Raw genomic sequence first — 13,266 nt, 5'->3', positions numbered from 1 at the left:
TAAAAGTGTCAGTATTACAACAGAAGTGTATCTACAAAAAGAGATATTCAGCAGTTGTCCTGACTCACGTTAGCACAGAGCATGTTAGCTGACAAGTCAGGAACTTTCAATACATCTGTGCTCAAGAAGACATCATCTTATCGACATCATGTTACAACCTGCTGATACTTGGGAAAAATGTGTTGTGACGTCATCCATAAGCTGTTACCTTAATATCAAGTAATGCTGCGCAAACAAGCCGGATCTAAACACAGATACACATTGGATCGCTTACAATGTCCATTTTAACCTTACACACAAACCCGGTTCATCAAATGAGAAAATACATTCTCTGAGGTTGTGTAAAATCTGCCGTCATCTTAGGATATAATTGGGCACATCCATAACTCAAGTTATGTTCAAATTTTTGTAGTTTTTGGAATATATATATATATATGTGTGTGTGTGTGTGTGTGTGGGTGTGTGTGTGTGTGTGTGTGTGTGTGTGTGTGTGTGTGTGTGTGTGTGTGTGTGTGTGTGTGTCTATAGAACACTGAATTATTGTGTGTTTAAGAGTGAGATGAAAACTGACATGGCTTTTGAGTTTGTAGAATATTAAACTTGAAACTTTTAACATCATTCTGTAAACTTACCTTAACACAAACATTGAAACAAAGGGAAGTTGATAGAGAAAAAAATTCATGAATCATCTATTTTTTCTTTCCTGAATCTCTGTGACTTTTTACTTTCAATCTCACTCATTGCTGTTTTTGGTTTTTATGCAATGAGAACCTGCTTAGTGTCAATGATTTGTGTTAAAATATGCTATTTCACATAAAAAAACTAAGTGAATCCTGCAGGTTGTTGTTACACAAACATGCAATGAATTGCTGTTTAAGGAAAGCTGGTTGTAAAGCTTCAGTATCTGACAAGTCTAGAGTGAGATCAGCCTCAGAAATGCTTTAGTTATACTTGGTGTGCTGAATCTGCAATTCAATAAAAATCTGCAGTACCTGCTATCTCTAAGTACTGAATATTTAGTATGCTAAGCCTAAACGAGTTGCTAACATTAAACACATTAAGGTTGTTTTTTTAACCCATGAATATTGGATTAAAGGGTTCAGATGTTGGGTGAAATTTGTCAAACTGGAAAAAGTGTCTCTGGTTTGCTTCAGAAAGTCAGATGATATCACAGCAGAAATACAGTGACTGCTGATTTTTACATTCATAGCTTGTTGCCACATAGTGTCAGCCATTAATGTATGAGTTCATGAAACCCAACAAGAAATAAGTATGATTAAAATATTTCATCAGGCCTCTATGTTGAATTCCTGAAAACACTGTGACCTCATGACCTTTCATCCAGAGCCCCTCACAGGTCAAATACTCCTCCTGACCTTCACTTGGAACTATACTGACTGGACATCCAAGATCTTTGCAGTGCTTGCCAGATCACTTGTAGCAACCTCCCTGACCTTTTCTATTCCACCAAAATGTTGTCTTCTTCTCAGCAAAAAACACAAAAAGAATAGGAGCTAGCTGCTGTTAAGAAATTAATTCTGCTGATGGGATGCCATCTGATTCCATTCACTCCAGCCTCAGGACAACTAGTCACCTTTGCACTCAGTTTAATCACCTTTCACTGACTGATAATACCTACTGAGTATTTAGAGCTGCTGAGCACGATTTTTACCTGCAGTTTTAGGTTATTATCCACATCTCATCTTTAAGATGTTACTAATGAAATTTTGAATATACATTTTGTTTTTGTTGTTTCTTTTTTTGGTTTTTAGTCTTTCAGGTTATTTCCCTACAAAAAAACCTTCCTGGTAATGTCTCTCTCGCGCAGTGAGCTTGAGGTGGTTACCAAACACTTCAGCGCGATGCAGCTTTCTGTTTCAAAAGAGGAAGAAGTGCAATATACCATGTGACCATTTCTTTCATAAATACCAACCAGGAAAATACTGTACAGGCAGAGGAAGTTCAGCGAATAAGACGCGATGAGTCCAACTGAAAAAGGTAAGTGGAGCGATATTCTAACTTTAATAAAACCTGTTTAAGTCACTATTTAAGTCGAGGTGAACTGTGAAGAAATAGATCTGAAACGAGTTTTCTTTTAGTTTCGTTTTAGTGTTTTCAAGTATCTTCTTTGTGTTCAGGCTGCAGGTGGTTTTGGCTATGGAAAAAGATCGATAATGTCGTTATAACATATTCAAAATAAAGTAAAGCGGTTAGTAAAGACGTTAGAACGATAGAATCGTCTCTATATAAATTTAGTACATTTAGTACACGTATTGGGATTTCATACTGTTTCAGTGAAAACGGTAGAAATATATATTTTTTCTTAAAACACTCCCCTCATATAAGAGGAACTGTAAATTGTATAAATAAATTAGCCAGTCAAGTCCAGCAGCTTGCTCATTGGCCACATACTTATCTAAGATAGGCCACAAAGGCATTATCAGGCTGCAAATGAGCGTAAATGAGCCCGCTGCTTCACAGAGATTTCAGTTTGGATACGTGGACTCAACAATCAAAGCCTACATTTTATTCTCTACCTTTATAAATCTGTCAGGTTCAGCATCATCTTCTGGTATATCAGCTGTAACTAGTTGGCCTTAATAATACCTGATGACACCACTGTAAATCCTGCTTAGTCATTAGTTTCAGCTCTGGTCACAAGACCAGTCTGTTGCCTCATTTGTGGATGCATAAATTATGTTTAATTTTGCAGAAGTGATATGTCAGCTGCCTTTGGACGGCTTTAATGGCAGCCATGGGTAAATGTGGTTGATCATAAAACTATGACACATAAGAGAAGTACAGCCTCAAAATCAACTGAGGCACAGAAGTACAATAAGATGCTTGAAAAAAGTTAAAGGTATTTTGTTACCTGTGGAGGTGTGGGGTTGTTTACTGACAGTTATATGAACACTGTGATCTTGTTCTCTTGTGTTTTATAAACTAAACAATCAGCAAAATAACCGACTGATAATTTGATATCGAATATAGATAAAACACAGTGAACACATCAGGGAAACCGTTGATACTTGTTTGGTTGCGTTGACAGTAAAGTGGTTTTTACCAACGAAAGATGACGTTGGCAGTCAATGTTTTTTTTAAAAGGATTTTTTTTTAAATGATGGAAACATAAGGATAATTGTCAGATATTCTGGTTTGTTATGGCACATAGCTGGACTTGTCAACAACAACAACAGGATGTGTACAGGTAGATACCGCCAACATTCCTGTTATGTCAAAACATTTCTAGTGAAAACCACACGAGGGTACAAGATCTGCTCGCACGCGTTTTACTAAAGCTATGAAGTCTGTTGTAGCACTGGAAAATACTTCATAGTGTATGAAATAAAAAGTATATCCTAAATGTTAGCATATAGAATCATTCTCAGAAGAATTCAGTAGAACTCACTTTGCAAACCTTCATATGATTAAGTTCAGCCTCTGCCGTTTATTTGGTGTGTATTTGTTCTTGTTGCAAAAGTGAAGACTCACAAAATGATCCTCAAAACTTCACTCTCCAGTAATGACTTAAATACTCTATTTGTTATGTTTTATTCTGTTATCTGCTTTCTTTTACACTGTGCAACTGTAATGACAATCTTTCCAAGGTTATTTAATTAATGCAAAAACACCAAAATGTTTGACCGTTCTCACTTTAAATACCGTGAAAAAGCCAATGAACATAAAAGTGAAATAGTTGACAAACTCTGACTTACAATCATTATTTTTTGTTAATTTACAGAAGGCAATTATGATGACCACAATTTCATTGTGGTTGTTAAAAATAGAGCTAGGTATGACTCTTAGGTGCAGCCGCTCTTTTATTACTTAACTAACAGACAGAAGTGAGGCCCACTTACATAAAAGAAAATAAAGTCCTCTTCCTGTTCTTCATACAGTGACACTTGATAACTAAACAGAGAAAAGTTACTTTGCAACTGCTTGGTAAAACTGTATATCCGTAAATTCTGTTGGATATCTGGTCACAAAAAGAGATTGGAACTCTGAAAAGCTGATGCCACTCGTGTTTGACTTGGAGTCACTGAGAAGTTGATTCTCCATATATGGGTTTATGTGAAGTGAAACTATTCTTCTGTTTCTGACTCGAGGCTTGATCTCTGCCAGACGGATTGCCTTCTCGTCGGTTGAGCATGCATCCATCTCATCAGAGGTCAGATGACATCTTGTGTTCTCTGTTTGTCTGCAGGCCTGATGTTGGGGAGCCTGCTGCTCGTCTCCATGTGTGTGGGAGCAGCAGCCATGTTTGAAAGCAGACTGGATGCCCACTGGGACCTGTGGAAGAAAACACATGGAAAGATGTATCAAACTGAGGTATGTGATTAAAGAAGGACAGTAGCAAATATATAGTTTGTAAGCACACATTCCATATGTAAAGTTATCATTCACTTATACAGTATTTGACCTTGAGTGCTCTCTCTCTATGACCACGTTAAGGAGGAGGATGTGCGCCGCAGGGACTTGTGGGAGAAGAACTTGATGCTTATTACATTGCACAACCTGGAAGCCTCAATGGGACTTCATACCTACGATCTGAGCATGAACTTCATGGGAGACATGGTGAGACACTCTCCTGTTCTGTGACTTGTTGAATTATATCATTTTTATTCATTGATAACCACGGTAGTAATGATACCGAAAGGTATCAGGGTGGCTAGAATCTGTATAGAAACGATGACATCAACAACACAACAGACAGGCTGGATAAAATACAGTGAGTTCACAGATAATCTGTCCAATCAAAGCAAATTAATCCAAGAGGCAATCAAAAAGGCTACGTATTTGGGAAGACACAAACTCAAGCAACACAGTCAGATAAGGGTTTAGCAGAAGGCAATAGTTATTTAACAGGGTTGGTGAAAACACAAGAAAAGTCAACTGGAACACATGTGTAGAGCTATGAAGATATGACACTGGCAGTTAGAAGAGTACAGCTTATATAGCTCAAATAACAGCTGCACAGGACATTACAGTTCGTTTCACTCCACTACAAAGCAGATTGTTGTTTCCACAGCAACCAAATCTAAAGGACCAACAACAGTACCAACACAACCAGGAGCAGCTCCTTTTGTTGCACATATTTCTGACTGCCCCCATGAGCCAGAATAATGCTATAACATGTGCACGTATGTTTGTGAGAGCATAAACAGAGAGGTCGCAGAAGTTTGTTCGAAGCTCAAGTCTGGTGGAAGAAGAGAGTGAGGCATAGTGGGTGGCTGTAGTACTCCAGTTTAAATGTTAAATGCCACCTGCCATTAAACAGAAGAAGAAAAAGAGGATTACAAAATTAAACAAATATGAGAAAGAAAGAAAGAAAGAAAGAAAGAAAGAGAGAAAGAAAGAAAGAAAGAAAGAAAGAAAGAAAGAAAGAAAGAAAGAAAGAAAGAAAGAAAGAAAGAAAGAAAGAAAGAAAGAAAGAAAGAAAGAAAGAAAGAAAGAAAGAAAGAAAGAAAGAAAGAAAGAAAGAAAGAAAGACTGTGATCCATGATGTCAAATAGATAAGACTAGACTAGGATGAAGAATGGTTTTGTATATTTTTAGGCTAGCAAACCTCACATTGTAGAGGGAAACTGGACCTCCAAGGTCTCCCAAAGGCCTTGTGTCAGCAGTCTGCCTCAACTTTTGTTGTAATATAACTGGAAATTAAACGTTAAGATACATTGTCAACTTAGAAAATATAGACCTTAAAGCACAGGACTAATCATAGATACTCACTGTAACAGCAACAGTGTTTAATGTTCATCTTAAAACCCCCATGTGCAAAGTTATTTTTTGAAATCACTGACCTTTTATGATGGAAAATTAAATCTGGGCACGACAGGTGTAATGGAAAATTTTATTTAACGTTATACTTGTGTCTAATCGTGCTTAAATCACTTGTAAGACTTGCTGTTCTTTCCCTGGCATTAGATGCACCAGATACAGATACCAGATTACAGCACAATATTTCTTTTGTTACTTGTGAAACTTGGTCTCCTTTTCCCAGGCATCACTTATTCTTGTACAAGAACTGTTCAATAAACGTGCCTGAGTGTTTTTCACCTTAACAGTGCTTGGATAATCATTATTATTTTTTCCAACATATATTAAAACATATATTTAGGTTTCCTGTTCCAAGTGTCTTCTTTTGATCAATGCAGATGAATTTAAAAGAAAATAACTCATTTTTAAAAATGTCTTCAGATGATAGCTGTCCATGATGTTTATCTGCAAAGCCAGCTCAAACATAATTGGTCATTGCTTCTTGGAATACAAATAGAAATCAGAATACCTCTGATACCAGTCTGACTCCACATTTTGTGTCACTGTGTACAGGGTTTGAAAATGTACGGAAAAAATACACATTTGAGTTACAAACTGCCTTTTTTTGCTTGCAGAGACATTTCTTTATTCAGTTATTAACAGTAATTTGAATTTTGAGTAATTTTGAATTTAGTTTAAGTGTTTTAAAACTTTACATATTGTGAGAAAATAAATGACTGTGTCTTTGGTTTAACCAAATGCAGAATGTAAATAAGAAACTGAGCGCTGGGCTTTATCCTTTACCCTTCTGATCTTCTTTCCTTATATTTCCTGAGAGGCTGCAGTTTCTTGGCTCTGGCCTTTGAGACCCAACACAAGTAATGAAATGATTCCTGTTCTCAGCTCGACCACTGATCAATCCTTCCAGGATGCATTCAAAACAATGTAAAGCCTACAGTGTATTCTGGTCTAACTTAATGATTGACTACAGCACTCAGGCAGCACACTGGAATATTAAAGGAAGCGGTATCTGGTCTGTGTCCTTTAACCTGCCTCTCCTCAGTTTGTGTTGGAGATAGTTTTGTAATGCTCAGACAAAATCGTAGTCTGCTCTTTTGGTTTATTGACTTCATCTGCGGTATGAGAATATAGCAGATTTCTCAGACTAAAGAACAAGTAAACAGGGCTCACAGTGGGCTCAGATGGCTTAAAGGTAATGAAATAATAAATGTTTATCTGGCTGACCTCATTGCCTTTAATCTTTGTACTGTGATGAATTTTACCAGGGGCATTAGAATATATCCTGCCAGCCTGCGATAGCAGTTGTTGATTTATCTTGATCAATCACAGCAATAAAGACTTAAATGCAGCTGATATCGTTTGATTGTTAACAATGGGGAAGTTTTCAGTGTCCTGAAGAGGAACATTACGAGTGAGCTGATTATTATTTTACCTTGCTTATAAGTGGTTGGAGAAAATGTCAGTTCATTTTAGATTCAAATCGTCATTAGTTCATTCAAATTCATCTTTTAGTTCAGGGGGGAATGTAAAGTTCTTACAGTAAAAGTCAGAAAATATTCTCTCTACCAGTCATTGAGTTTTTTTTCTAAATGTCTGTCCATTTTTATACTATTATTTTTTTCTTTGCTTGATGATTACTGCTAAAAAAAATAGTCTTAGTGCAGTAAAATTGAAAGAAAAATAGAAAAATGAATGGCTGAAAGATGATAAAATTATCTCTGGAGCTAAGACACACCATTAGAATTAACTGGAAAGTATTACAAAAAACATTTGAAAGAATTTTTATGATACTCAGCATAATTAATGATGATAAAGCACATTTCAGAAAAAAAATGAAAATATTTGCCACTTACATATAAATTCTCAGTCACATCCAGGTCATGATAATTCTCAGAGCATGAAAAAGAGAAACTGGACTTCTTTTTCTTGGGTCTTAAAGAAACCTTTTTCAAACTCTTAGGATTTGCCACATGATGCTTTAAAAGTATTAAATGGAATTTTAAAACAACAGCAATACATTACCCTCAAAAAATAGAAATGTGTGTAGTTGCAACCAAATAAAAGTGATTTTCTACCATTCTTAAACATAACCTGATTTGCCCTTTTCATTATTTTTTCCCATCTCGTACCTCGTAGACACAAGAGGAGATCCTGCAGACGTTTGCTACGTTCCGTCCTCCCACTGACCTCCAGAGGGCGCCATCTCTCTTTGCAGGGGCCTCTGGCTCTGATGTACCAGACACTGTAGACTGGAGACAGAAGGGCTATGTAACAAAAGTTAAGATGCAGGTAAAGAAATGGAAAAAGCATTTTAGTGTAACCTATGGTCTAATAATCATTTATTAGTGCCATTGGTGAAAGCAGAAACTCATAGTGACTCAGTCAAGTTGTCCTGCCTTGTGTCACGATCCCTGATTTTTCAGTCGGCTTTACCACAGAAACTCAAACCCATAACTGTTAATTCAGCAAGTTTTTCACCACATCCACTTTTAAAAGGGGTGCATAAAAGGTGTGAAATCACTTCTTCGCATGCTTTAAAACCTCAGACTTGCCTTTGATCAGCAGTCCATTATCTCTTAGAATATTCTCATGAACATTTTCAAAAGAAAAACTTTCAGGATCTTCCACTTTTTTTGTTATTTGTATTATTTTGTTATCAAAGAAGGGAGGAATCATTCCCACATCTCTTACAGAATTTTTAAATTTCTTTCTTATTTTGATTTTCTGGCCCAGTGTATTACAAACTGCTCAGATGAGTATTGTTCAGTCAGAGACTCTCCAGTATTGATTCTGGCATTCCTTCTCGTCTTTGCAAAATGTTGAATATATCCCATATAATTGACAAACGGAACATTTTCTCTGGCAGTAAGTAGAATTTTTTAACCTCTTAAACTATACTGGACTCTCTGCTGGCTTTGTCTTTGCAAACTCAAATGTTGTGCTGCCAAACATGGAAATGTGCATAAAATGAAAAACAAGACTATTAGACAATTTCCATTTTAATATGGCGGTGGCAGAAAGGCCGCCATATTAAAATACCATAGGCTTTATTGATTATATAGTGTTTTTTAGTGTTGTAGAGATTTCTGTAACAGAATCACACATTTAAACACATTTACTATCACATTTCTGTGTATCATCCGATGGTTTTCATCAGGAGTCATTTATGTGATGCTGTATCTCAGTATGAAAAGCTGTGAAAATGTTTTTCTGTTAGATTGTGCATATGACATTCAAATAACAACAATCTTTTAAATCCAGGGTGCCTGCGGCTCCTGCTGGGCTTTCAGTGCTGCGGGGGCCCTGGAGGGCCAGTTAGCCAAGACAACAGGAAAGCTGGTGGATCTCAGTCCCCAAAATCTGGTGGATTGTTCCGGCAGATATGGAAACCACGGCTGCAACGGGGGCTACATACACGAGGCCTTCCAATATGTCATCGACAACCAGGGCATCGATTCTGATGCGTCATACCCATATGCTGGAAGGGTGAGTAAATTCAAGATATTTTTGTTTTCTGATATGTGGTTGTGAAGTATTTATGAGTAGACAGTACCTTACCAGCAACAGGAAGTAGTCAGTGCGCTCTTTGTTTAAAGAAGAAGAATGTTTCCTGATAGACGAGTCAAGCTAAAAGCTACGCTGAAAAGGGCCATGAGAACTGCTAATTTTTCACCATCTGAAATGCTATATTTCAGCGCTTATCCAAGCACTAAAACTTCAAAAACTTCATAGCAGTTCAAGTGAATGCTGTGTTTGTGAATTGTTACACCGTGTCACTTCTGCCTCAGGCAGTTACACTGACTGGGTATGTGCAACACGGTCCATGTTGCCACATGATGTTGCAATCCGAGATGTTTTGCAAAAGACAGCAGAACATGTTGCAACACGGACATTCTTCTTTTAAAAAAAGAAACAACTGTCTGATGCATAAGTGATGCAGTGTAAATAGTAACTCAAATTGCTATAAAAATTTGAGGTTTGAGCTGTATTAGATCTGCTCTTCTCATGGCCCCCTTCTGAGTAGCTTGTAGCTTAGCGCACACATCAGAATTAATTTTCAAATGCTGTGTACAAATAAGACACTGATTACTGATGAATACTACACATTAGAAGTAAGAAAACATAAAAAACACCACTTGTCTCTTGCCAAAGATACTTTTCAAAACGCTTATCTGTGATTTTTTATAACTTATAACGCTTTCACAAGTGTAAAAACCTACAAAAATCATAACTTGCTGTCCTCAGTTTCATTAGAAGGCTACAGAGTGGATACAGAGATGCAAAGATGTGTAGGGAAGGTATGTTTTATAACAGGTGTTGACAGCAATTGACGTACTATGAGCCAGTTTAGGTGCCATAGATAATGGTAGTGGGGCCCTTTTTAACTGCATTTTGTTACATGTCTCCAATTATACTGATGTCAGAGTCACTACAGAGCTCACTGCCACATAATCCAACACATGCGGCCAACGTCCCCCATTTTTGAGAAGACTCAATCGAACATCTAGTTGGTAGAACAACTGTGAGAATAAAGTTGTTTACTCCTTTGGAGGGGGTTATATAATCTATATAAGTCAGTGCTCTCCCCACATACATTAGCTTGAGGACAGAGTGTTAATTTTTGTAATTTTGGTTTACTCATATTCAAGTTTCAGTGGGAATAGGTAAGAATCCAGTGCAAAGTCAGTGTTTCAGTTCACAAATTCCTGTATGAGACAACAATGTGGGTGTTTGAACAGTAACACAAAGTTAAGTCTGACCCTTCAGGCTGTAGACAGCAACACTCTTTTCCCTTGTCTGTGGTCTGCTGTTAATGTCTCTTTGGAGCAACAATAAATTAATCAGAGCGGACAACATGTTTGTCCTGCAGGCGTCTGCCGGTTCGCTGCTGTTGTGTGGAGGAGGAGAGCGTTTCTGTTCCGGCCTCGCGGAGGTGTCATGGTTTTAGTTCAACCAAAAATAGATAAAAAAAACTATCTGTGATATAAAATGACACAATTTAACTTTTAAAAAATTAGAATAACAAGTTTTGAAACTAATTCTAGGTTAATTTTTGTCATATAGAAATAATTAGGTGTCATTCTTGTTCGACTAAAGGAGCCAACCATCCCAAACAGTGCTTATACACAGTGATTAGATACTTAGATTTCTTTGATCATATTGGTTATATCTGATGCTTTAATCCTAGTTTTTTATCTCACTTCAGGATCAGCAGTGCCGTTACAACCCCGCATACCGAGCAGCCAACTGCTCCCAATACAGGTTTCTGCCAGAGGGGGATGAGTTGGCTCTGAAGCAGGCCGTTGCCACCATTGGACCAATTTCAGTGGGTATTGATGCCACGCGGCCCCGATTTGCTTTCTACAGGAGCGGTAAGTTATACAACATCGACTCCACAGGCTGTCTTCATATTTACGTTTAACTCTCAATATTAAAACTCCTGTTATTTTAAGTGTGGATGTGAACTAGAAGTTTGGAGGATTTATTTGTTTATTGCAATAAATAAATAAAGCTAAAGTTATTACTAATTATAATTGTGATTATCAATGTTTCTTAAACCAATGTGCCCCTAATTTAAAAGAATTTTTTTATTTTATTTTCTAACCTTATCCTGTGCAGGAGTCTACAATGACCCATCCTGCTCCCAGAATGTGAACCACGCTGTGTTAGCCATAGGCTACGGCACCTTGAACGGGGAAGACTATTGGCTGGTAAAGAACAGGTGAGACATTTTCCCTTTAATCTTCAATCTTTAACTGCAGAGGAACCACTTCCACCATGGTTTTTCTTGCTTGTTGAATTTTTTCGCAGCTGTAGAAAAAGCAAGAAGTGAAACTGGGAAGCCAGAGCTGTACAGGAAGTTAATGCTATCAACAAGCAGCTCAATTGTTATGCTCTGCTCTGGGTATTTTGCTGACATGGCAATATTGGTTGACTTCTCAAACGGATTAACACAGGCTGTCATGCTGGTTTGTGTCAGGCGGTCTTACAATTTTTTTCCTGTGCATAAGAGGAACATCACAGTTTCCCAATTTTTGATTAGTTTCTACAGAAAACTATTAAAATTCCCATTTTTTCTTTTTTTTTTTACAGCTCAGTCTTTTTTGATAAATAAAACACATGTAGAAGTTTTTTTGAACAAACTTAAGTAAAAAAAAAACAAAGTTTGGTTGTCTTTATATTAGGTGATCAGGATTATATTCCAAACTTTATATTTTACATTAACGACCTCATTCCACCACAGCAATGATGACTGTGATTTAATTTACTTCCATTCCCTGATGCAGTTTTCACAGTTTTAGTTATCTGAAATATATTTAAAAAAATATATAATATATAAAGATTCCAGACATTACCTGCTTAGTTGGTTCCTAGAAATAGCAGGAGTACCCCACACTGTTCTTATATTTGAGCCTCTGAAAAACTGGTTTCAATAAACTAAAGAGCTGCAATTCCTTTTCTCCTCTCCACATCCAGCTGGGGAGCCACTTTCGGAGACCAGGGCTACATCCGGATGGCACGCAACAAGAAAGACCAGTGTGGCATCGCTCTCTATGCCTGCTACCCCATCATGTAGCTGTAGCTGGAAAACTGCTGGAAAATTAATAGTAAATAATTTGTTCTTTTTTCTACAGCTCTTCAAATACTAAAGTATAAAATCAGCACCTTTGGTGCTTTTTTGTGGCGATTACGTTTTTTTCTCAATTCACACAATCACTGACCATTTTTTTAGTATTTTTTTGTGTCCGAATGTGAGAGCTTTTTTTTTGTCTGTTTGGTTTATAATAAAGTGACAGACGCGCTCCTTGCTGAGACTCAATCACAACACAGCATGTTGGTGTTCACCCAGCCGACTGTCCAGCCTTTAGTAGTTACAACATCTGCATCCTGTGTTGTGGCTGGACTGATGCTGAAGTCTCTACTTCGTGTGTTAAAGCTGCCATAAAAACTGTCTGAAAGGTTTCCATTGACCCTTTGGAATATTGACTTGTTGGTCAGTTGTTACGACAGAAGAAAGGATAAAATCAATACCTGTCTTCCTGGTAAATATCCTGGAAACATGCTGATATAAAGACATACTATATGCAAGCTATACATACTATAATGCTATATTTTGGTTTGTTTATGTTTTATTTTATCAAACTCAACCTACTTTTCTGAAAATCCTAAAGGGTCCTTCAATAAACAGTCACGTTTCTGTTTTTTTGTTGTTGTTGTTGTTTTTCTTTAATGAGAAGATAGAAATTTCCAGCTAGCAATTAGCTTGTAAAACTTAGTATTCATCGTACAGGCAGGGAAGCCTGCTCAAAGTGAAAAGAAAAATAAATAAATAAATCTCAAGAAGAACTTCATTTGATAGGAAGATAAGTTCCTGGTTGTTTCTGGAATATTGAATAAGTGAATAAAGGAATGTTTCGAAATCATGCTAAACCAGGTTTTTTTTTGTTAAATCAGGCTTATTTAGGATGTGAACAGTTCCACTGG

At 37.0% G+C, this 13,266-nt stretch overlaps 1 protein-coding gene across 1 annotated transcript; it reads left to right on the top strand.

Moving 5' to 3' along the window:
- Positions 1–1,871: 1,871 nt before the first annotated feature.
- On the top strand, positions 1,872–12,872 carry LOC140316044 (cathepsin S-like). Its single transcript, XM_072393726.1, has 8 exons — positions 1,872–1,998; positions 4,208–4,332; positions 4,456–4,578; positions 7,918–8,070; positions 9,043–9,267; positions 10,988–11,153; positions 11,401–11,503; positions 12,259–12,872. Exons 1-8 carry the CDS (start codon positions 1,980–1,982, stop codon positions 12,356–12,358), a joined length of 1,014 nt encoding a protein of 337 aa, XP_072249827.1. The 5' UTR covers positions 1,872–1,979; the 3' UTR covers positions 12,359–12,872.
- The last annotated feature ends 394 nt before the right edge of the window (positions 12,873–13,266 follow it).

This window comes from Leuresthes tenuis, unplaced genomic scaffold (assembly GCF_036924035.1).
Source record: "Leuresthes tenuis unplaced genomic scaffold, fLeuTen1.0.hap1 SCAF_10, whole genome shotgun sequence".
Taxonomy (NCBI): Eukaryota; Metazoa; Chordata; class Actinopteri; order Atheriniformes; family Atherinopsidae; genus Leuresthes; species Leuresthes tenuis.
The sequence above is the reverse complement of the archived record's forward strand: the minus strand, read 5'-3'. Positions and strand labels throughout refer to the sequence as shown.